Source organism: Rhinolophus sinicus, chromosome 2 (assembly GCF_057876585.1).
Source record: "Rhinolophus sinicus isolate RSI-liver-muscle chromosome 2, RSI-T2T, whole genome shotgun sequence".
NCBI lineage: Eukaryota > Metazoa > Chordata > Mammalia > Chiroptera > Rhinolophidae > Rhinolophus > Rhinolophus sinicus.
The window spans coordinates 35,555,238-35,580,547 of NC_142502.1; the positions used below are offsets into that span (position 1 = coordinate 35,555,238).

At 35.8% G+C, this 25,310-nt stretch overlaps 1 protein-coding gene and 1 long non-coding RNA gene across 22 annotated transcripts in view; one reads left to right on the forward strand and one right to left on the reverse strand.

Moving 5' to 3' along the window:
* Positions 1-23,963, reverse strand: part of LOC109446266 (uncharacterized) — a 76,937-nt gene extending 52,974 nt beyond the window's left edge. For 2 of the 6 annotated variants that reach the window (XR_012496734.2, XR_012496733.2), the window contains exons 1-4: positions 23,737-23,962; positions 16,843-17,007; positions 14,009-14,114; positions 5,513-5,778 (exon numbers count right to left, since the gene is read on the reverse strand). This is a non-coding gene — a long non-coding RNA (uncharacterized LOC109446266). Of the gene's footprint in view, positions 1-5,512; positions 5,779-14,008; positions 14,115-15,837; positions 15,921-16,842; positions 17,008-23,736 lie in introns of all 6 variants that reach the window. The other 4 variants (XR_002137178.3, XR_012496735.2, XR_016020188.1 and 1 more) reach the window with 4 other exon arrangements.
* The window catches only part of TRDN (triadin), a 340,918-nt gene that overhangs the window by 141,081 nt on the left and 174,527 nt on the right, over positions 1-25,310 (forward strand). For 13 of the 16 annotated variants that reach the window (XR_016020187.1, XM_088795483.1, XM_074333512.2 and 10 more), the window contains 2 exons: positions 6,522-6,599; positions 24,789-24,848. Coding sequence is in view for 12 of the 16 variants with exons in the window: in XM_088795483.1 (XP_088651609.1) it covers positions 6,522-6,599; positions 24,789-24,848 (138 nt within the window). In the remaining 4 variants the exon portion in view is untranslated. Of the gene's footprint in view, positions 1-6,521; positions 6,600-24,121; positions 24,175-24,323; positions 24,429-24,788; positions 24,849-25,310 lie in introns of those variants that run through there. The other 3 variants (XM_088795489.1, XM_088795488.1, XM_088795485.1) reach the window with 3 other exon arrangements.

Genomic DNA, 25,310 nt, shown 5'->3' on the forward strand with positions numbered 1-25,310 from the left:
AAAGTAATTGCAGTTTTTGCAATTATTTTTAACCTTTTAAACCTCAATTACTTTTGCACCAACCTATTAAATTGGCGTATTTCCTTCAAATCCCTTCTGGCCCGTGAAGTTTCAGTTAAGAAATCAGATGACAGTCTTATGGGGGCTCCCTTGAAGGTAACTAACTGTGTTTTTTTTGCTGCTTTTAAGAGTCTCTCTTTGTCTTTAACCTTTGGCATTTTAATGTGACTTGGTGTGGGCCTCTTTGGGTTCATCTTGTTTGGGACTTTCTGTGCTTCCTGGGCTGGTATATCTCTTTCCTTTAACAGTTTAGGGAAGTTTTCTGTCATTATTTCTTCAAATAGGTTTTCAATTCCTTGTTCTCTCTCTTCTTGTGGTACCCCTATGATGTGAATGTTTATACACTTGATGTTGTCCGAGAGACCTTTTAAACTCTCCTCATTTTTTTTGGATCCTATTTTCTTTTTGCTGTTCTTATTGGGTGTTTTCTGCTACCTTATCTTCAAAATTGCTCATTCGATCCTCTGCTTCATCTAATCTACTACTGATTCCCTCTAATGTACTCTTCATTTCAGTTATTGTATTCTTCATTTTTGACTCGTTCCTTTTTATATTTTCTATCTCCATTTTTATGTTTTTTTATCGCTTTGTTGAAGTTCTCCCTCAAATCATTGAGTATCCTTATAACCAGTGTTTTAAACTGTGTCTGTTAGATTGCTTGTCTTCATTTTGTTTAGTTCTTTTTCAGAAGCTTTGTTTTATTCTTTTATTTGAGAAATGTTTATTTGTCTCCCCATTTGGCTGCCTCCCCTGTGTTTGTTTCTATATAGAGCTGCTATGCCTCCTGGTCTTAGAGTAGTCTTACGTAGTAGGTGTGCTGTGGGAACCAGTGGTACAGTCTCCCTGGTCACCAGAGACATGGGCTCCAGGTGTATCCCTTGTCTGGTTGTGTATGCCTCCTGTTGTAGTTTAGATTTGGTTGCTGTTTGCACATCAAGGGAGGGATTGACCCTCAGGCTGATTTGTTGTGAAGACTAGTTTTGACTACTGTAAAGCTGTCATGCAGGGACTGACCCTACATAGCAGAGTTGGCTTTAGCAGGGCTCTGGTGCCTGTCCTTTGGGTGTGTGGTACTTGGAGTTGGCCAGGTAATGCTCTGGCCTAGTCCAAAGCTGACCACTAGTCTACCAACCCCTGGACTTCCTGGGAGGGTACCTGCTACAGGCCAAGTTCAGCTGCAATCTGTACCCTGACTGGGGCCACCTGGCATGAGCCAAAAAGCAATTCAGAGATGGTCACTGCCCATGCTGTGCTTGGAGGTGCCTTGAGAAGCCAAGCCATGAACCACGGCCGGCTGCAGCTAATGCCGGTCTTAAGGCTGCTGAGCCTTTGGTATGGGACACACTCAAGCCAGATGCTGCTTATTTGCGTTTTGTGAACCTTTGTTCTCAAAGGAATGTCTGCAGTGTGAGCCAAGGCAGGCCATTTATATGGAAAAGCCATTGGAAGCAGCTTGGATGTGCCCAAAAGTTGGGTGGGGCATGGTCTCAGGGAATCACTAGGGTGGAGCAGAGGAAAGGTGATAGCCAATTTGATAGAGACGCTTATGACGTCTGCCTGTGTCTGCACGCACGTAGGGGGTGGGCTCAACAACAACAAAAAACAATGGCTTCCGTGAGCTCCTCCATCAGGAAGAAAGCTGCCTCACCAGACTCCTCTGAAGATAGACAACTCATTTCCTCCTTGTATGTCTCTGGCACCTTTTAAGCTGCTTGCCCAGTGCTGGAGCTCAGAGCCAGTGAGTCTATCAGCAAGTAAGTTTGTGTCTTTTTAAGAGCAGCACCTGAAAATGCAGCTGCCCTCCTTCTCTCTCAGCCACAATCTCTGCTGGTTTTCACAGCCAAAAATAATGGGGACTTCTCTCCCCGACACTGAAATTCTGATCTGGGGAGAGGCCCTCAGCCCCTCAGGGGGGTGCCTTTCCAGCCGAGATATCCCTCCCAAATTTTAATGGTCATACGTGGGTGTGGAACCAGCCCTTTTCTCATCTCTGCTCCTCCTACCAGTCTGGATGTGCTTCTTCTGTGTGTTCACAGTTCGTAGTTGTATGGCTTCAGTTCAGCTAGACTTCAGGCGATTCTCAATATTGGTTTTTCTGTGGTTTAGTTGTAAATGATGTGGTCTTGAGAGGAGGTGAGAACAGCATTTACCTACTCTGCCATCTTGACTGGAAACCTATTCAATTTTAAATATTAAAAATATCATTCTACATGTTACAATAATAGTCAGTGTAGGAACCTTGTTCCAATGTGTAAAAGTAATATCATTGCTTTAACAAACTTGATTATCATTTTCTTACAAATTCACATCTTCCCGTTTTACTTTTAGTTGTAGATTTATAAATGCCTCCATGAAATGGAAACAATGATTTGGGATGGGAATTTTTAATGATTTCACACTTTGTTTTTATTTTGTTTTGTTTTTTAAATTTAAATGAATTTTAACTCAATGGTCACTCACTAGAGTGACACGTTCTCCATCTGAGGATCTATAGCCATTTATCGTTTGCAGTAGCGAGGCTTTTTAAGAGTTTATCACCTTCTGAGTACCTCAGTACCTGCAGGAAAATGCATTGGGGACTGAAGGAATAAAATATCTATCAGGCATCAGAGAAAACAAATGTCCTCAACATTTGCTTCAAGATTTAGGGAGTAGATTCAGTTGTCTAGAAATGGTTTTCAGCTAGGGAATTTCCTTTGATAAAGAAACTAGATAAATTAAACTTTAGTAGAGTGATTTATTTATTTATTTATTTATTTATTTATTTAACCCATGTGATCTGAATTCAGCTCATGGCCTTCTACTTAACTTGAGGTTCTGAGTAATTTCATTCATCATTTCTAGCAAAGTAAAGAAAACAGTAGCTTCGATCATTGGAAAGAATATTCATTGTATAATATCCCCAGGGGAATTTGACTAAACCCACAGCAATCAAATTGGCTTTTGAGAAAGAAAAAAGAAAACTCAGAACAATAAAATATCGGTAGCTTACAAACATGCCATTCAAGTTTATAGAAATAATTCAGCCAAAATCACTCAAGGAACAAAAATAAAGCCAATTCACTATGTTTGAATGTCAAAGGGATTTTCAGGTAATAGCTTGTAGAAGTGAAGGACAACTTTAGAGTTCCAATGTAAATTTCAACAACATAAATCTTTGCTTTAGAGAGGAACAGTTCTCAGGAATTCCAAAGAAATACACTCTTAATAAAATTATAATCCTCTTTCCTGTAAATGAGTTCTGCTTCTTCTGTCATTTTTAATTTTATCTGTTATGTCTTTGTTTTCTTACTTCAGAAATCTCTTTCAAGTTCTCTTGTGAGAACAGATAGAATGTAAATTGTAAATACCTTATTAGAAAAATAATTAATATTTTGAGTATTTATTAGGTGTTGACTGCCTTATCTCTTAATCTTCATAACTGCCTTAAAAACTATCCTAATTTTATAAACTGAGGCTTCAAATCTTCATGATTTTTCAAATTCACACAGATTATAAGTGATGGAGCTAAAACTGTCACTTACATCCTTTTGAGTCTAAGCATAAACCCTTTATTCTAAACAACATTGCTTTCATTATAAAATTCTATTAATATAATATTACTTTGATATGATTATAAAATATCATATGTGATACATAACACATGCATTCATAAAGCAAAATGGTCTCTGATTTCAATAGCATCCTCTGACATTATTTGAACAGAAAAAAAGATTTTTCTATAAGTCAGTGCTAATGTCATGTGTCATTCTCGAGTATAACAAGGCTGATTTGTTTTGGGGCCCCCTAGAACAACAAAAACTTGTCCTAAACTAATAATTTCCCTGCTAAGGCTAATTGTCACTGTCACCATGGAGGCAGGCAGCCATGTGACTTTTTCTTTCACTTTTTCTTGCAGTCCTACTTCCCACTGCATCCACTGCCTCATAATGATGCAGTCAGCCATATTAAGAAGAATGTAAGACAGTCGATTATAGTTGTAGAGAATTTCTGATATAAACTGGATAATGCACTTTATGCTGCACCAGCACCAGTTTGTTTGTTTTAGTAATTCTATGTATTTTTGCATCTAGGCCTTTTTTTTTTTTTTTTTTTTTTATACTTGATACTCACTGCCTAGAATCCATTTTCTTCCCCTCCTTTCTTTACTCCTTTTAGGACTTTAAATGTACGTTACAATTAATCTCCTCCAGGAATATTTCTTCAATATCCCCTCTGTGTATATTATTTCCCATCATCACACTGCATTACAATGTTCTGTCTGTAAGTCTGTTTTAGCCACTATGCTGAGAACCTCTTAAAAGCAGCATTGGAGTTTAAAAGTTCTTCTTCTGTGCCTGGTGCATGATAAGTGCTCACTAAAACTTTTCTTTTTCTTTTTTAAATAACATAATGACTTTATAGTTTCTCCAGGAAAATCTAAGAATATTTTATAGTGTAAATTATAAAGACTTTTCCAGGGAAGAAATTTCATATATTTTGAAATAAATTCCTAAAGAGCGTATCGAGACTATAGAAGATTATGATTCTATACTTACTATTGTTCTGGGAAGTATCTAACAGAGGAGAAAGGAGTTTAGATTGAACAGGTACCATTCTATGAAGGTATTTTTGAAAGCCTTAGTATTTAGAAACAATTGAGTTACATTCATGACCACTTGTATTTTAAGCTTTAGCCATTTGATTAACTCCTTCCTAAACCTAAACTCTACTAGATTTTAAAAACTATAAAAACCGCCCTACCTTAGAAATATTTTTCAAGAACAGCTCTCAAGCACGACTCGAGAATGAATCTTTCCAAGTATACATCCCTCCGACTTACAAAGAAGGTGAAAACAGGGTGGAAGCTTCACTCCTCTGTCCCTTTTCAGCTGCAGTCATGGAGCCCCTTCTATAAGATGGCACTCTGTTTGCCTTACACCGCCTGAGAGCAATATTAAGCACCTCAAATCTAGAGCCTGCGTAGAACTCCAGCTCTATTTCCTAGGAGCTGAATGGCCTCAACCCGTTTGCCTCAGTTTTCAAACTATAAAATGAAAATTATACTTATACCTTAAGAATCTCGAAGATTAAATAATTTCATATATCAAAGCTGTTTGGGATTGTTCCAGGCATATAGTAAGCCCTGCATAAACGTTTGCTGGGGAAAAAATGTGGATCAAATTGTGTTTTTTGTTTTTTGTGTTTTTTTTTGTTTTGCTTGTTTGTTTTGTTTGTTTGTTTACTGTGCCCAGGCTTCTCTTTTCTTTGCTCACTAAAAAAGGAACTTCCATGTTGCATTATGTTTCTATCAAATCTTTGTAATAATCATGTGGATTGATATTTTTCTAGGTATACGGCCTGCATGTTATGAAACAATATGCTTTGCTTTTACGCATACTTAAACAAGCTCATACCTCAACATGTTGGCTCTAACAACTAAAAGAAAATCCTGTAATGAATAGAGACCAACCTCTCCTTGGCATGAGGGTCTAGGCCTGGAATTCTTCCCTTCTTACCACCACAGAACATGGTGTGTGCAACTCCGATTGCTTCACTTGCTAATCCACAATTCACCGGAGCGAAGTAATTTTGATGAATTCTAAAAATGGAAAACTTCCAGTAGAAGCAGGCAGGTCTGCTGACATTTGATAATATCTAGTTGTCAGTGAGATTTTATAAGGTGCATATGCCCACGTTGATTCCTGGGTTAAAAAGAAACACACACGGCAGGAGTTCCTGAAATAAAAATTAAGGATAAGATATTTTGCAAGCATTTCATATGAAATCATATGTTAGTTAATGTTTACTGTTCATGGCCTGGATGGTTTTGGTTAATTAAATAAATCACCTGGGATAAGGAAGCACTCAGAAACGATTGTGGGTTTTTATACAGTTTATAATGAGCCCAGAGACTTGAGGGAGCCTTTCAAGTTTCTATAAAACTGAATACATTTTCCCTTTGGCCTATTATTTACTTAACTGCAGGTCATTTATTTTGGCAGGAGAAAATGTACCTGTTCAAAATCAAAAGGCCTATGAATTTTAACCTTCTTTTATTGCCTATTATATCATTTGAGAATTTTTAGTGAAATGAAAAAAAATGGTTATTTTTCTCTATATTAGGATTTTTCTTAGCTTCTGTGATTTTAGTTTCCATAATTTAACTGCATATTGAAAATAAATTGCTTTATTTGACTGAATGTAGATTTTTCATTAATGAAGTCCAGTAGATATATTTAACATTATGGTTAAATCTATGAAAAGCAATATATTTAGAAATGTCTCTGAAGATAGCTGAATCTGTGTATGTATGCACTTAAAAATCTCACCTAATAACATTTTCTTATTGCATAATAATATGAATTTATACTTCAGATTATGAATTATGCATGTTGGGGACAGATCTAGCTATTTTAGTTGTGGATATTAAATTTGTTAATACTGTTTTTTCAATACCTACTTCTGCATTGTATGCACAGGACAAAGCCCAGCCATACCACCTCCATTACCAAAAGAACAAGCTTCCAGACCCACTCCAGCCTCACTTACACTTGAAGGCAAGTATTTTATTTTAGTTTTTCCAAAGATCTTCTCTATTATAGATAAAACTGAACGTAAATAAACAACATAAAATAATAGCAGCAACAAAATGCATATTTTCTCACATAGTTTTAGTATGCCTACATACTACATAGCTACAGTTTACTTTTCCTGAAATTATGGTTTGTTCCTTTTTAGAAAACCAAAAATTTCCCCTTAAGATTCTATACTGGTGTTTATCAGCTTCCAGAAGGATGATAAGCTTTGTACCCTGGAAATCAACCAGAAAGTATAGGGACAAATCGGCAAGGACATGTTTTGCAATTATTACAGTTTCACCCCAACTTGATCAATTTAGTGTCTTAAGACTCTGGTGTCAGAGTTTCTGAGTTTGGATCTGAGTTCTACCTCGTACTAAGTGTGTAAATTTGGGAAGTTTCTTAAATTCACTGTTCATGAGTTTTGTCATCCCCAAGATGGGTCAAAAATAGTACTGATCTCGCAGAGTTACTATGCGGATGAAATGGTGTGTGTATGTGTGTGTCAATTTATGAGTGCTTTATAAAATTAATAACACTACTACTAATAAATAATTCTTCAAAATATGATGTTCAAGGTCAGCAAAATTAAAGGACGAAAGTATTATCACAATCAAATTTGATATTTAGAAATTTAACATCATTTCATTAAGCCTTCATTTGTTCCTTCAATTATTTATTAAATCCCAGCTATGGGATCATGTCAAATATCATCCAAAGTGCTGGGGATTCAGAGATTAATGGAAAATAGTTCCTGCCAACTGAGACTTAGTTTATAGATATAAATTAAAAGTATTTTAAAAAGAGCCTGATACAAAATACAAGTAAATAAAGCCAAGTGAACGACTGATTTTTTGCAAGAGTACAAAAAGAGGTCTTCCCCAGATCACCAGAGCACCCATTCCACCCATAGCTCTGTCTCACACTGAAAGGGGACCTTCTGTGTACACATGTGGATACCAGCCTTCTTGTTCAAGTTCTGTCCACTCTGCTCAACAGCCACCTATTGGCTTTGACCGCCCTTTGAGACTAAGGGTGACCACTCTTATGAGGATTCATTCAGGAAGAGGTCCGTGTAGCTATTGGCATCAGAGTAAGGGCTGGGTGGGGGTGAGGTGGGGTGGGGAGTCAAGGTCCCAGGATCTGGAGTATAAGAGAGAAAGAGAGTCCAGGTGGCCACATCCTGTCCTCCCCGCTAACTCCTAGAACCAGGGCAGAGTATAGCTGGAGGTAGACTCCGAAGAGCCCTGTAAAGAGCAAAGCTTCCAAGAGGGGCCCTAGTTGCTGGGTTCTAACAGATGTACTGATTGTCACAATGTGAGAAGAACCAAAAAATAAGTCAGCACAAAGTACTGTGGAAGCATAGAGAAGAAAGGGTATAGCTAGCTCTGTCCGGAGGGGACCACAGAAAAGGCAGAGGTATCTGTAGAGCTGAAGTTCCAAGAAAAGGTTTTCATCACGCAGGCAAGGAAGGAAAGAGCATTACTAGTAAAAGGATTGGCATGTGCAAAGGCACGGAGATGAGAAAGAAGGAAGTCTGGTCCAGAGAAGTATAAGTAGTCCATCATGGAGAGAAGGAAGAAGGCATGGAGAGAGGTTGGGAGAGATGATAAAAAGACATGCAGAGGGAAAATGATGAGGAATCTTGTATAGGCAAGCTTGGGGTTTATTTTTATCTTTAAAGTTTTATTATGAGACACTGAATAGTAAAATAAATCCCCAATATACTCGGGCTGCTGATACGTTTATCAACATTTTCTATTCTTACATATCTAACTTCTCTTCTTCCCTTTTCCTTTTTTTGGTTGAGTTTTTGTTTGTATTGCAAACCTTTGACATCATGCAATTTCACTCAGCTGAGGAATTTTTATTTTATTTTAAAATTTGATACATTTACGTGGTTGAAAATGTAAAAGTTACAAAAACTATTTAGGATGAAAGTTTTTCTCCTGACCCTATCCAACTACCAAATTCTCCTCCTCACAGGAAATCAATGTTAATTCCTTCTAGAAATATTTTGTGCATATACAAACACAAATATTCCCTCCTCAGCTAAGGGATTTTTTTTTTTTAATCTATAGAAAATGAGGAGTTTCTCATGGATAGAATAGACGTGTTCATTTAGAAAGATCAACTTGGCTCTCCCCCTACACGGTAGACCTGTGGTTTGAGACTGGTTGTAGGCTCTTGGGAAAAGAATAGTCAAAACAAGTTGTAAAGCCTGAACTAAATAGGAGCATAGTGGATGGAGAAAAGGAGATGGATCAGAAAGAGGTCAGAGAAAAGTATCAACGGATCTAAGTATCAGATTTGATATAGGTGCTGAGGTAGAAGAAAGACTGAAGGCTTTCTGAAGTAGGTATCCAAGTAGGCAGTTAGTGCCATTAACTAAGATGGGAATCCCCTGAAAGAAAATCTGCCCAGTGAGGAGGAGAAAGAAAATGGTAGGTTTAGTCTGGGACATGAGAGTTTCCCATGGGACATCAAGATAGAATTACTTCTGTTTATACATTTATGTTTCACACATTTAATAGCCAGGGAAGGATTTGAGTAGTTGAACAGATGAAGTTTTCCTAAGGTTATATTCTGACACCAACGTGTTCTGTGTACTTGTCTGGCCAGATCATGACCAAGTCATGCCTACAACTATGTTCTCTTCAACGCACATTTATTTAGAATATTATGTTTGCTATAACCATATGCATTTCACATTTAATATTCTAAAATCCTACAAAGCAGAGATTATTATTAATGATTAATAAATGTAGTCCTGGAGTTTACTTATTTATGCTAAATTAATAAATAGCAGAACTGGGATTCCAGCCCTGGATTTTAGTTCTATGCCCAGGGAATTTTCTGTTATATTATTAGGCAGCATTGAAGTTTGAGGATTCACGTCTCCTGAGATGTCAACATGTTCTGGAAAATGGGGACAAAGTTTTGTGCTTTAGATTTCATGCACTTCTATGATAGAAATATTGTGATGTCAGTCAAAAGAACCCCAGCAATGCCTCTCAAAATTTCATGTGCCTACAAATCACCTGGGGATATTCTGAAAATGCATTTTCTGATTTGGTAGGTCTAGGGTGGGGGCTAAGATTCTGCATTTTCACCACGCTCCTAAATATTGCTGATGCTGCTGTAACAGGATCACATCTGAGTAGCAAACCTCTAGATGATTTAGCAAGGAGATGGAGAGTGACTGAATATTTCTAAAAATGCTTTTAATTTAATATTAGTCACCTGAATGACCTGCAATTGGCCAAATGCCCTTCAGAATTACAGGAGTGCCACTTGTGGAGAAATTTTGACTGCTAGTTGTCTGGGAAAAAGCCAAAGGTTTCAGGCTAAGTACCTAAGCATTCTAGAAAGGCTCACAAGAGAGCAAGAAAAATGCCATTGGGAATGGGGGAAAGGTTACATTATACTTGTAAATTATAGCAACCTATTATATAGTATGCAAAATATCTTGATTTGGTCATCTACTTGAATTGAATGAATTAGCACTTGCAAATTTTAAATAAAAATTCCATACAATTTGTAAATCAGTACTGTATCAATTCCAATATGAAAAAAAATAATTTGTTTGGTCATTAAAGGCCATGATTTAATGTAAAGTTCATGTAATATCTCACTCCAAGATTCCAAATCAACAATACTTCTTGAATATTTAGAAAGCAGTCCAGAGCTTGTCCAGAGTTTGAAAGTTTTGTCTCCATTCAGTTCAGCTACAGACGCATTTTATTTGGTCCACACAGGTCTTTCATTTATTCTTTTTAGAGGTGATCTACTTGAATAGGACAAGCTTCCCATTGTCTCCATTGACGTCCATGCCTTCTTCACACATCTACTCACATGGCTCCAGACTTTGTGTGTATGACAATTATATAAAGACAGTTTAAAGACAACATTATTACATCACGAGGAAATTACCTTGGTGTCTTAGTATACATGGGCTACCATAACAAAATGCCACAGACTGAGTGGCTTAAGCAACAGAAATTTGTTTTCTCTCAGTTTTGGAGGCTGGGACTCCAAGGTCAGAGTACCCAGCATGCCATCATGCCTGGGTTCTAGAGAGATCTCCCTTCCTGGCCTGCAGATGGCCTCCTCACTGTGTGCTCTCATGGCAGTGAGAGAGCTCTGCTGTCTCTTTCCTTAGAAGGACACCAGTCCTATAGTATCAGAGCTCCACGCTTATGATCTCATTTAAGCTCAATCACCTCCTAAAGGCCCTGTCTCTTAAAACAGTCATGTGGGAGTTAGGGTTTCACCATGTGGACTTGGAGAGGATACAATTCAGTCCCTAACATTTGATCGACTCTAAGTTGAAATAATACATAAGTAAAGCAGCTTAAATGTTTACCTCATAGACTAAGAGTCGTTTAAACATTTCTTTTTGAGTAATCAATGCTTCTGTTGTTTTTTTTGTTTGTTTTGTTTCTTAATTTCTGTCCTGTATGATTTTCTAATAGCATAAATTCCAAACTTGAAGCTTGTGTCATTTTCTCTACATGCTTATAATTTATAGGAGTTATATATATATATTTTTTTTAAATTGTCTTAACTAGACTCAAATACAACTGAGTTTATATTGAAGGTAGTAACAAAAACTCTGGGTAATCTCCTCACTGGCTATTATTGTGTGTCATTTACCTAGCTAGTAAACAAATGTTTTAGAAAAAAATTATAGAACCCAGTCGAGAAAGAGACAGAGAGAAAACAGAGTTATAGTTCTTTTACATTTGGACTATAATAGCTTATGTGGCACAAAACTGATAAGTGACTATCTCACTGCCCAAATGTTCACAGGAGAAGCGGTCGCCCACAAATAACAGTGTCACCTTAAGTTTCATCAGATTTTAATTCTGTTTTGAGGAGGACATAAATCAAGGGACTCCAGTTCTCCAATCTGAGGCAGATTTTAATAGTCAGATTATTCAAGTGTTTGATTCCAGTTTATCTCCTAGCAGAGTTTCATAAATGACCAAGTAGCAAATATTTTGCCTATCAGTCTTTCACTTGGAAGAGAGATGTGTCATTTGTTAAGTGGGACACTTGGGTTCTAATTTAACATTTTATCCTGGAAGCTAATACTATGTGTAAGTGAATAACATACATTAATAACAGGATTACAAGGCTTCTGAGGTAGAGGCTTTGCCCTGAGGAAGCTGGCATTGAGCAGTTTCCCAAGGAGTTCGCCTTATCAGGAGATGCTGGGCTTTGTCAGGGCTTGCAGATGTTCTGCCTGCGACTCCATTAACATAATTAATTAGTAACGAGGACATATTTAGTATTAATCAAGCTGTTTTCAGTGAGGCTGATTATGCACCATCCTTGATGTACTATTTTAGTCTGGAACTTCCTCAAGACCAAGTTTCAAGAAAATGCCATTTTATGGAACTCACATGTGGCCCTAAAGTATGTGATTGGATTTAAGGAACAGTTATAACAGGTCAAAATGTAGGAGCTTAATCACATTTTGCATTTTAATGTTGACAAAAAGTAGAGTTTGCATATAGACTGGATTATAAGTGTGCTCACAAGAAATTGGAAACATTAGGATTGTATCAGTAGAAATCTAAAAATATCATGCACCTTGTTATGGATGAAAACACTCTATACATTTGTGAAGCCCTTAAACATCATTTTGTGCTTTCATCTCACTTAAAAAAACAATGTTTCCAACAGCACTTATTTCATCATGTGAAGTATCAAAGTATGGGTACACTTCCGATCTCAGGCCATGCATCTAATGCCTTTAAGGCAAAGAAGTCTTGACTTCCTTGAATTTCACTTGCCCACATCGCACACTTAATAAAGTTTTCTTGCTTTGAACCTTTGGATATAAAGACTAATTGTATATAAAATCAGTTGTTCCTTTGACTCCTACTATATTTTTTAGAATATGTTTGGCCAGGGAAAGAATGCTACAATAACATTAAAAAGAGTTTTATATGATAACCACCCCATGCACCCATTTTGATCATTGTCAATTTGTGTTTAATTATAGGCATAACCTAATTGAAACTGACTTAAATATGAACCTAACTTCAATATAATATTAATTCTCATGATCTTTCAAAAAAGCATTACACTTTGTGACAGAATTAATTCCCATGTCTATTGGGCGCTCTCGCTGGGGCTGAAAGGCCTGCAAGTTCAAAAAGTCACTGTAGTTATTTGTTCATTCCACAAACAGAGCAGATCATGTAAGTCCCTCAACTCCCATCAAATGATACCTTATTATATTAACATCACAGGTGGTTTTCACCCACAGCATAAGAGCTGTTTTATCATCAGCTGTTTGTCAGGAGTGAATTTAGGAGAGAGTAGCCCCTTACTCTGTTCTCAGAGTCCTCCAGGGTTAAACAGGACAGCTTTAGGCAACATTTTCCATCTCTTCCCCAATCATACACACACACAGAAAAAAACATCTGGTTCATAAAATCTTTGTTTAAGCATAATTACCAGATACGATCCCATTATTTTTAATCAATGTCAGATTTTTTTTCTTTTTCCTACTCAACCCCAAACTCTCCTGCACCAACACCACATTTTTTGTTATTATTGATCAATTTCATGTAAAATTGCCACAATTCATCTATTGTGGCAAAGATGTTCATGGAAGAAGTTACATGATCCCTTATTCAGTATATATCTTATACTTAAACTATGTTTTACAGCCCATTACAAATATCCAATTGTAATGAAGCCAGAAATAGTAAGGTGAATAAATACTGTATATCCAAACATCTTCTTGAATAAATACATAACTGGTACTAACTTAGTATTGCAATTGTAAATAATATTTTAAATACCATCACACAAATATGGGCCAGAGAAGACCAGGGACCCAGCTTCCAATCTCAGCTTTGACATTAATCTGTTGTATGATCTTTGACAAATCAGTTTCTGGAGCTTCCACTTCTTTCCCTGTAAACTGTGAGGACTGAACTTAAATGGTCTCTGAAGTCCCTCTCTGCTTTCACACCCAGAGATGTCAAGCTTATTTTCTTCAGGATGGTACATTGGTAAAAAGCTGCCTTAAGAGCAGGGTGAAGACTGAGTGGCTTTGCATGGTTGTTAAGTATCTGCCGGGAGATGTGTAAGGTATGCTCATGGCCTAGATAGAGATGTCAAACTTGGGGCAAACAAGCAAGTCCCGATGCAGTGGATGTTACTATGAAGCATTATTTAGTGAAGAACAAAAGTGAGTTGTACAGATCATAAAGGCTGCAAAGTCAGGAGGAAGATGAGATATGAGCAAGGCAAGGCTAGGCCATGAAATCACAAGCCTTGCATTGGGCCATAAAGAGTAAGTTGGAAGGATTTGTACAGAGGAGAAAAAAGCATTATAAGAAACTTATTATAAGAAAATTTCTTACCATGGGATGCACCCGAGGACAACGCTTTGCAGGAACTAGTAATGCTTTATTTACAATTCTATTAAACCGGGAACTTTATCACCTTAGCTCTTCAGTGAGATAAATCCTGGGAAGCAGAAAGCATAAAATAATAAAATAGAAATTTGGCCCAGTTCTTATTCCATTAACTCTATGACACAGTAAATTTTATTGAACTTTAGGCCAATATTATATTTTCTTTGTTTTGTGGTGAAATAAACTCTTATCTGTCAGAGATTTTTAATAGAATTGACCTTTAGACATAATTTTTGATAAAATATATAAACCAAACTACTTTTAGTACTTATTTAACTCAGAAAGTTGCTCAGATGACTGAATGAAATAATGTATGTAACACCACAGCACATTTTCTTGCACAGTTAGATAACTGTGCATTAGTTACTGTTACTATCATTTTTCTATCAGGAAATTTCTCTTATATGTATACTAAACCATTATATCTTATGATAATCTTTAATTGTTATCTATAGATGATGATAAGGTAATTGCATTAATGACATTAGTATATGTGAATTTCTTAATACAGAATTGGGGTCACATTGTGAAGAGTTTTGTAACACAGCTAAAGCTTTTACACCTCCTCACAGATTGCACAAGCCTGCTAAAGAAATTGAGAAGAGGAGCAGTATGATTAGATTTGCATTTTAGATCACTGTGGCAGCTGCGGAAAGGGTGGATGGGTGAGGCTGGTGGGGGGAGGGGTTAGAAATAAGACAAATAAGTTAACTCCTATGAACCTACTGATCATGGGGAAAATTAATGCTACTTTTCTTTTAAACAATCACATATAACCCTCAAAACAACTTGAAGTGGTGAATATGATTTACATCATCTTCCAGAAACGATCAGAGAAACCAAGTAAATTGCCTAAGATGACAGAGCTTTAACAGTGGTGTACAGTAACTTCTCACTTAACATTATCTATAGGTTCTGTGACTGTAAGCAAAACAGTGTATAATGAAACCAATTTTACCATAGGCTAATTAAGATAAACAAGAGCTCCTATGACATCTCATCAATAGTAAAACAAAATGTTAAGGAAATTACATAATTTGAAGACCCACTGAAATTAGAATCAGAAGCCAAGTGTCTCATAACTAGGCTCAGTCTATTTCCATTACCTTAGACTATTCATTAAGTGTTAGGGCTGAGTGAGCGTAATTGCTGAAGTCTTAGCTGCCCTGGATAAACAGATGGCATTAAGAATAAGAACATTGTTTTGGGAGAGGATGATTAGTTTAGTTTGGAGCTTGCTGAGTATATCGGGGTCCCTGGGACACTCAAAATGGGTAACTAAGAATGTTCAATGAATGAGTGTTTATAAAGTTCTGAGCAGAGTGATGGTGAAGCACCCCAGGGCTAGCAAAACAGTCTATAAAAGCTGTAGGCCTGAAGGGATGGTGGAATGGAATGGTTTACAAACGCAAAAGCCTTGTAACTGTAAGTTCGAGATGTCTAATCAGAGCTGTGTCCTTCAGTAGGGAAACACACAATCAACACTCTGTAAAATGATGTATATCATATTCTCAGTGAACCGGGGAGGGAGTTGAAGAATAAATGCCCATCTCTCTTTTTTCTCCTTCTCTGTTATCTTTTGATGTTGCTGCCATAAGCCAAACTAACTTGAATCCAGGGGAAGGGGCTTGATTAACACAATCCATAAAGATTAGGGCGGAGACTGGACCCGGAGAGAAAATGAAGACTCTGCCACAGGTCGGGCAGTATGTGGAGCTCAATTCACCCAAGTGTCAGTCCCAGGGGACAACTGAACATAGGAGTCTGTAACTTACAAATGCAGATGATTCAGATACCGGAGTCATAAGCTGAACCTTAGCACAGCATTTCCTGATGTTTATTATGGGGAATTTGAGCTCTATAATATTGTTGGTGGAAAAAAAAATTAAGACAAAATACTTTTGGTCAGCATAATACATTTTATTTCTTTCATAGTCATTCACAATGTACACTAGAATATTAAAAGAAACAAAACATTCTGTGAACACATGCAAAAAAATGTTTAATTATTTAAACTTTACGATTCTCATATTTTTTTGATCACAGAAACATTTCTGTTCCCAGTAATACTTATCAAGCTCCCAAGTAACAAGTGATCTTAAAAACACTGTGCCATACAAAGTTTAACTCTGAACATAAGTGAAGTGTTGGTCAACCATGACATGTGCAAAGGTGCCCAGTGCATGGAATTCACCCATGAAGGGAAACATGGAGACCAACATTGTTTTAGTCAGGGTTCTCCAGAGAAACAGAACCAACAGGATGCATGTACACACACACACACACACACACACACACACACACACACACACACACACAAACACACACACACACACAAATTAAGGAATTGGCTCAGGCAATCGTGTGATTATGGGACTGGCAAGTCTGAAGTTTGTAGGAAATGCATGCAGGCTGGAAACCCAGGGAAGAGTTGATATTAATTCTGACAGACAAAGGCAATCTGATATCAGAACTCCTTCTTCCTTGGGGCACTTCAGTCTTTTTTCTCATGGCCTTTAACTGGTTGGATGAAGCCTACCTGCATTAGGAAAGGTAATCTGCTTTATTCAGACTTCTGATGTAAATGTTAATTATTATACTAACAAATACCTTGACAGCAACACCTCAACTTGGCCAACTGTTACCATGGCCTAGCCAAAATTAACCATTACAAACATCATCAGAAGACAGACTAGAAAGCCAAGGATGAGAAGAGATGAAGGAAGGAAAAGGATAACAGAGCCAAATTCTCCAGAGAGATGGATAGGAAAAACACTCACCCAGGTCCATTAGATTTGTCAAGTGAGATCACGGTGTCCTACTCCTCCTGCCTCTAAATTTATCTCTGTCGTATGTAAATGAGGGTGTAGGAGTCAGGAGTCTCTAGAGGCCCATTTGTGAGATTCATATTAGTTCTTAGCTTCTCAGACACTCAGTTTTCTCATCTGTAAAATTATATTTTTGAAATAGAAAATCTCAAAATTCTGTCCTCTCATCAAAATGTTATCATGTTTGAAGCCTTTATTTCATTCATTAATTTCCCCTCTACACATTTATTTCATTTCCTTTGTGATACACAGTGGGCTAATCAATACTTTCAAAGTTAAATGTATCCTCTAGTTCAGAGTCCTAAAATCCTTCCAATATTTTGATGTTGTTGTTTTTCTTTAAACTTTTTATTTTGAAAAGATTTTAGATTTACAGAAGACTTATAAAGATGATATAGATGGTTGTTGCACAGCCTCAACAATTTTTCTCTAATGTTAACATTTTCCATTACCATTCACCTACCAAAACCAAGAAACTAATTTTGGCACAATACTATTAACTAAACTACAGACTGTGTTTGACTTTTACATTTCAGTGGTTTATAAAAGATATATTTTTTAAATTATTGTATATGTTATGGGGGTACAGATATTAACATGTAATCACAGCTTTTGTCCCTCCACATTAATTTCTACGGATTATTCTATGTTTGCCTTTCAGCTCCTGAGTGTTTATATTCTACTCAGGACATGGTGGGTGAGCAGAAGCATTGGAAGGAGCCCAAAGAATTAAATTAATTCATGTTCAAATAGGAAAATTACGCCCTAGAAGAAATGATAAGATCTGGACAATGAGAAAACAGGTGGATAGAATGGAATAGAAGAGCCAGCATGGGCTGGAATAAGATTTTAGTGGTGCTTTTGGGAGAGACAAGGGTTTTGGGGAGTAACTGATGAGGCATAGCTAAGAAGTTCAAGTAAAGGCGGAAATACTTAGAAAGTTTTTTGATGGGTCATGCAACATTAGCTATTTCAGAGACTTCAGTAAAGATTTAAATTAATTTTCAAGCATTCCTGGAACTTTTGACTCATTTCTTTTGATTGCAGTACTGTGCTAGGGCTGGACATGAGGTAGCATTATATTTGAGTTTATCTGTCAGAAATTCAGCTTAGCATTGCAAAAACATGAATAAGTTTTAACAACTGACTGTTCAGTAAATTTAAAAAAAAAGGTGAGACAAATATGATGAAGAAAAAGAAAAATGGAAAGGAAATTCGAGTTTCCCAAGGATTATGAAATATAAACACATTTAGTAGACATTGAATATATTTCATAAAAAAAACTTACTCTAAACTAGATCTCTAAACTAGAACTTTTTCCCTCTTATTATGTTAGTTTTGATTTTCCATTATTGATTATTAAAAAGGCATTTTGTGAAAACCATTAACTTTTTCCTATTGACTTATATATAAGAGAAATTTTATTTTTCTTCTACTACACATCTGACAATATAGCTAGAGAAGTCTGTCTGATTTGACTGTTCAATAGCAATAAGTTTATTCTGGAGCTCAAGGGGTGGAATCCAAGAATTGGGGAACAGTAAGTAGACTTCTGTTGACTAGGTTCAGTTTTCTGTGGCAGCGCTCTTTTATAATTTTTGTGCTTGTATCAAGTAGTTCTTCCTCTGTATTTTGACCAACAAGGAAGTTAGGGATGAGATGGTTTGTGAATCTGAAGGAATGTAATCTATATCATTAGCGTTCTTGTTATGGAATTCTTATTGGAACCCTCTTGTGGCAAATTTTTCTATAGAGCATTTTATAAGAAAGAACCAGGTCACTCCAAAGCTCTAGTTTGTAAGTACCAGTTTTTCTTTATAAAGTATTTATGTGCTATTTGTGTCACATTCACCTAAACTTTTTTTTTTTTTATTCCTATTATGCAAGTTTGTTGCAATTCCAAATGGTGTTCTTCCTCTCTAGAACCCATGAGAAAAGTGGCTGCATCTTTAAAGCCAGGTCAGTTTTAGCCAAATGGAGTAAAAAGTCTTGGCAGCTGTTCACATAATAAAGGGTGTGGGATGCTTGCTTCAACTAGTGAAGATTTTATTAAAAAAAAAAAAAAAAAATATATATATATATATATATATATATATATGTATACATATATGTAAATTTTGTTAGTAATTTTGTATAATCTATGAAAGATGATAAAATTTATGTAGTCCATCAGTTAAAACAAAACTGAAGTCAATATATTAAAACTATTACAACTTGAAAAGTTGTACTCTTTGAGTGAGTACTTGTTTGTTTTTTAAATATCGATATCCATTAGGCATATTTTTTTAAATTGAAAGGTTTCAATTGAGAAATCAGACTTATAAATGTGCCCAACATACCAATAACTTTTGGTAATTTTAAAGTCACACTATATTTGAAAATAGCTATTAAGTCTAATTTCTTTATTAAATCAAGCCCTAAATTCTTAAGGCTCTATTATAAAAATAACAGAATCTTTGAAATGGTACTTTAAAGTAATGTATATTTTTATTTTAAATCATAAACAACTTTTTTCTCTAAATTTGATGTTAGTCCTGAAAATAAAAATTTTAATGTTTCTAGGCATTCTTGATATTTTAAATGTAATGACATACTTTTGTAATCCATTTCCAACTACAGACAGATGTAGGAAAAAGCCTATAGATAAAAATATGTAAAAAGTAATCTTTTATAAATAATATGATATTGAAAATGAGAAGCTATTAGAAAAGAATGCTTCATTTATGTTTTCCTTACTTTTGTAGAAAGACACTCTAGGAAAGTTTATATGTGGCTAAATAAACATTTGTTAATGAAGGGAATAAATCATATATGTAAAAGTCTGGGTAATCACTGAAAGGTGTTATAGAATTGCTGGTTGTGAGTTGTTTGTTGTTAAATAGCTGATAATGAGAAGAGCTGGTTTCTAATAATAATTCAGTTATCACTAAAGGAAAAGTCAAGGCAAAGACAATGGATTCAGGTTCCAAAAGGCCAGCTTAGTTATGCCAGCTGCTCAAGTGAAGTCCTTAATGCAGAGAGCTTTGCTGTCATAGCAACCTAATTACAATGTCAAATGAGGCACTACTACCAGGCTTCTATAGTTTAAAAGTCCCAAGTAAAATTAATGGGGGTAGGGGGTAAGGATGAGATGAAAAAAAAACGAACATTTGTACTGAATTGTTTTACTTTCTTAGTCTTCCTCACCATATGGTCACAAAATCCAATGGGGCACCAGACACCCAGCAACAGCCAAAGTTCCTCTTCAACTATGACTCGTCAGCATATGATTTCTTTGCTTAAAACTTCTCTGTGGTCTCCAACTTTACAGTAAAAACGAAAATTCACACCGCGAATGACACTACTCCCTGTGATTGTCCCTTGCTCCGTCTCCAACCACATCTCTTAGCACTCTCCTTCTGCACCTCTGCTCCAGCCACACTGGTCCCCATACTCTTTTTGAATATATCTAGAGTGCTCCCAGTTCCAGGTCTTGGCAGATATTTTCCCTGCCAGAAAATTCCTTCACCAAGAACCTAAACTCTTCTACTTTTTTCAAAAATCTTTTCAAATGTTACACATTAGGAAAGATTTCATCTTCTTCCACCTTAAAAAAAACATAAAGCAATGCCACCACCCACTCAATTATGCTCTAATCCTCTAAACCAAGCTTTATTTTTTTTGACCCTTACTGACACCTGACATTCTACACACATACATATACATATATATATTCATGTATACATGAATATATATGTGTATATGCATATTCATTTTAAGCCTTAAAGATGGACTTTTCTCTAGCTTTAAAAAGAAATGTAAGACATAGCAAGGCTAAAGAACATACAACAGCTATTTGCAACTCTAAAGCTTTTTAAGTTACCTTTTCCCAGCAAAATTAGGAAATAAATGCAAGATGATGTATACCTTTTTTGGAGAATGAAGGGATAAACAAGTAAAGAGAGACTTAAATACATTCTACTCATTCCCCTACTTTTTATGGTGGAAGTCAGATTTACTCCCAGATTCATAAAATAGTGGCTACCAGTTATAGCAAAACTGAGTCTAGAATCCATTTCTTTTTTTTCGGCACAATGCCCCTTCACAACATGTTAATTCCTCCTATGTACACTTTTTCCTGAAGTTTCTCAATACAAACTATTCCAGACAGTTTCTCTTGATACAGAAAAGTAAGAATTAATATGCATTTACTCAATAGTTTAATAAATAGCACACCTAGAAAAATTATCAAAAATTATATGTGGTCATGTATATTGCTTCTAAAATGTAGTAACAGCTAGTTGTTGCTATCATTATTTTTTGAACACCCACTCTGGGCTTCGCACGTTAGCACAATTGCTCCATTCCTCACAACAAGCCAGCAAGGTAGATTTTATCAGTCCCATTGTTCAATAAGGAAAATGAAATTCAGTGTGTCACAGCACACTGCCAGTGTCATACACAACCAAAAAAGGGTCAAAGATGGAATTCAAACCAAGATCACTGACTCTCTTGCCACATGCCTGTATGTAGATAACAAAGAATAACTCTAATAACCTCTGGTATAATTGAGCTTATCTGCTTACATAAAAGTTTCCATGATCACAGTAACAAGTGAGGTCCCAAGCCAACAGCTGCCACTCTAGAGAAACCAGGTGACAGTAACAAAGTATGTTGGAATGCATTGTTAGGAAAGAAACATGTCTTTATTTGCTTGACTAAGAATACATCAATCCTAGCCATAGAGGATTAAAAGGAGAGCACCCATCCCACCTGTAAAATTTGGATAATCTCTACATTAAAAAGGCAGAGAGGGGAGGAACCAAACATAGGATGAAAATAAAACATTTGCATTTGTTTTCTCTTTTTGCTAAGAACAGGCATCCTAGGAAATTTTACAATTGTAATTAACTATTGTGCATTCTCTGGCTTTGAGATGGCATAAAAACATTTAAAAGCAAGAGAAAAGCCCATTGTAAGGGCTTGGAAAGTAAAAAGTAAGTCTTTTAATTTTTCTTTCATCTGATGTTAATTTATGCAGAAGCTAATAACATATTTGTGGCTCAGAGCTACCTATTGTGGAAAGGATTTCTCTCTCTACCAGACCGTCCTGTGATCCCTGCCAGATACAGCCACCATTTCAGGGCTGATGACACTTTTACTAAAGAAAGGCAATATGCTTATAACTTCACATTCTATAGACACATTTAATTGTGGACCCTATGAAAACCTATGACATTATATGTTCTGACTCTTCTCTAGCTGTTACAAAGCAGCAAACGATGGGGGGGTGGGGGAGTGGGGGGGCGGTGAAGAGGAAAATAGATGAGTGAGTGCATAGTTAGACGGAAAGGGAAGAGTATTGGTAACTACTGAGGAAGAAAAGAGTCAGGGGAAGGAGAGATTTCATAAAAGAACCATGGGTTACTTTTATATACAAGCAGCATATAATTAAATTGTCTTTTTTAAGTGAAAAACCTAATTCCCCTGCTGCCAAATCACCTAGAGAATAGAGACAATAGTGCTTGAAGAAATGCAGACTCTTCAAAAGTTGATGTTTTAAATGAATTCACCATGAATAAAGTATGTCCCATAATGACAGCTTAAAGGTCTAATTTATAAAAATGTTATTAAAGTACATTATTTATACCTGCTTTTTGTGGACTTCTGCTCTTATCCATGACTTTCACAGTGTATGGTTATAATCATAGGCAGAGTGTATTATGAAAGCATTAATTCAATCTGAACTATGGTGAGACTACTGTATCACCACAATACAACCCTAGATATATTAATTTAAGGGTAGAATTTATTGCACAGGAGTGTTCTCTTTTTAAAAAACGAAAAGAATGTCTTCCATCTTGTGGCCTCAAACATCTTCTTTCATTCTGAGGTTCACTTATAAGGTTGACTAATTGGCACTAACTTTTAAATGAAATATTTATTTATCTACATTATGAAACTTAGAGACTTGGATACTGAGTTGTGATTTTATTATGACAATGGCATTGACTGTTGATATGGGCTAAGAAATATTTACAAGTACTCTGCATTTTAATTAATCCTTTTTCTGGTGCATGCTGGTAGAAGGTGATGTTTAGCAAATGCCAATTCAATTATCTGGCATATGCATTTATTCTGATAACATGGAAAATGCCTTGCTACATAAAAATTTCCCAGAGAAGCTGGAAGTAATGATACATAAATAAAAAAAATCTTTACTCAGAATTTTAAACATGATTTGCATATTTAATATGTATGAACCTTTAGGAAAAGGCAAAGTGGAATTCAATTGGTTTATTTCTAACTCTGGAACTATCAAAATTTGACTTTTTCACTTTTTGCTTTTGATTGGATGATCTGTGATGGTATACTGTAGTTGCATTTAGACAGAACGTGAATGTGTTTCTCCCTTCGACACTAACGTACCTATAGGAGTCATAAAAAGGGATTCTTTATAAATTAGACTTCTAATACTGAAAGAAAGTGTTATCTTTGATCTTGTAGGTAAAAAAGGAACAGCTGCATCCAATATTTAATAAGATGCAGTCATTAGTAGACAACTACTAATTCAGCATTCACACTAGAACTACTCATTGAATTTCTTCAGCATAGTAACAATCTCTTAATAGCTCTGAATAATGACAATCTTGGAATGCTTGGCATCTATACTTGCAATGAGAGACAAATGACAAAGAGAAAGCTATTTCAAGTAAAATAAATAACACTACTAACTGAAAGTAAAAATCAGTTGATTTCCACAATTAACTGTTCTTATAGCTGCCTCAAACAAAAAAGCACTGAATATTCCGTTTCAACAACTCTGTACTTCTACATGGCTTTGTTATTTGAAATGAGTACACTTACCAGAGAAATATCCAGAGATGTCCAGTTGTTACATGGCTATGGCTAGGCATTTGAGTTTCCACCTGTCCCTCAGAACAAGACGTTCTCAGGTATCTGAAACAAAAATCTTTCATGAAGTCTGCAGGTAATGCCTATTGTTTTCTGTGGCCTCTAGACCTCCTGCAACCACTGGGTGCAAAGATAGTCTGAGCACCCTCCCTGATACAAGCACTCAGAAAGGGCAGTGGAAGTTCTGTTCCCAAACCACTGCCAGACAATTGTCACCAGGCTCCAAATGCCTGTTGACATGAGGCAGATTTGAAAAGCAGTTAAATCAAAATAGATATTGTTAATGGTCGGGTGTATTGTTTCTAATGAAACTGAGCACATGAAAAGAAAAATTATGTTAGCTTACCTGTTGTTCCCTTCCTCAGAAAAAACCAGGGGTGCCAACAAAGTGTATGCACATGACTTGTATTCATCTGTCGTTATCGATATATATTGAGTATACAATTTTAATACAGTTTTTCCTTTCTTAAAATATGTATACATTTTTTTTTTTTGGCACTTATCTACATTTTGAAGCTTAGAGACTTGGATACTGAGTTGTGATCTTATTGTGACTATGGCACTGAGTTTTGATGTGGGCTAAGTAATATTTGCAAGTACTTTGTATTTTAAATAACCCCTTTTCTGGTGCATGACAGCAGAAGGTGATTAACATATTAATTTAATATATTAACATTTCACTGTAGGCACTAGATGATTGTTTGGTTCAGAAAGCTCAAACTATCTTGTTTATTAGTTGTAAACAATATTAGCAGCCAACAGTTTTATGCATTTACTGTGAGCCAGGCACTATGCAGAATGCTTTGTAAACATTATCTCACTTTGAGGGAGGTATTATTATCTTACAAATGAGGAAAATAAGGCTTAGTAAGATTAAATCACTTGCTCAAAGTCACAAAGCTATCTGGAGGCAGAATTGATTTAACAGTAATCCTTCATTCCAATCCTGGTTCTCCTTTTGTACTACGTTTTTCTAAAGTAAACATTTTAAATTTCTTCTCTAGAAAAAGAAGGGGAAAAGAAGAAAGCTGAGAAGAAAGTGACTTCTGAAACAAAAAAGAAAGGTAGGTATTTAAAAACTGTCCAACACATATACTGATTAGTAGCCATTTAAAATGCTACTGGTAAAGTCATAAAGCTATTGTTTTCTAGGAAAGAAATCCCCTTAATAATCTTATTATTGCTGTTATTAACAAACACTCTTGAGACTTAAAACTATTTCAAATAAACTTGAAATTGATAAATTTTTAAAAAGAAAATTTGAGCCTAAAATACCTTTTGAAAATTGTTATTAATTGTTTTTTTGTTTTTTTTTTTCCTTAGGAGTAGCTGTTCAATTCTAATTTAGTACTTTACTTGACTATGTATATGAATATGATGACTAGTACTCAATTCACTCAGTTTAATAAAACATGTTTTTCCAAAGAGTGAATTATTTAATGTATAAGGAGGAAACTAGTTGATTGGTTTGCTGTATCTTCTTTTTAGACGTTTTTTTTGTTTGTTTGTTTGTTTTTCATATAGTG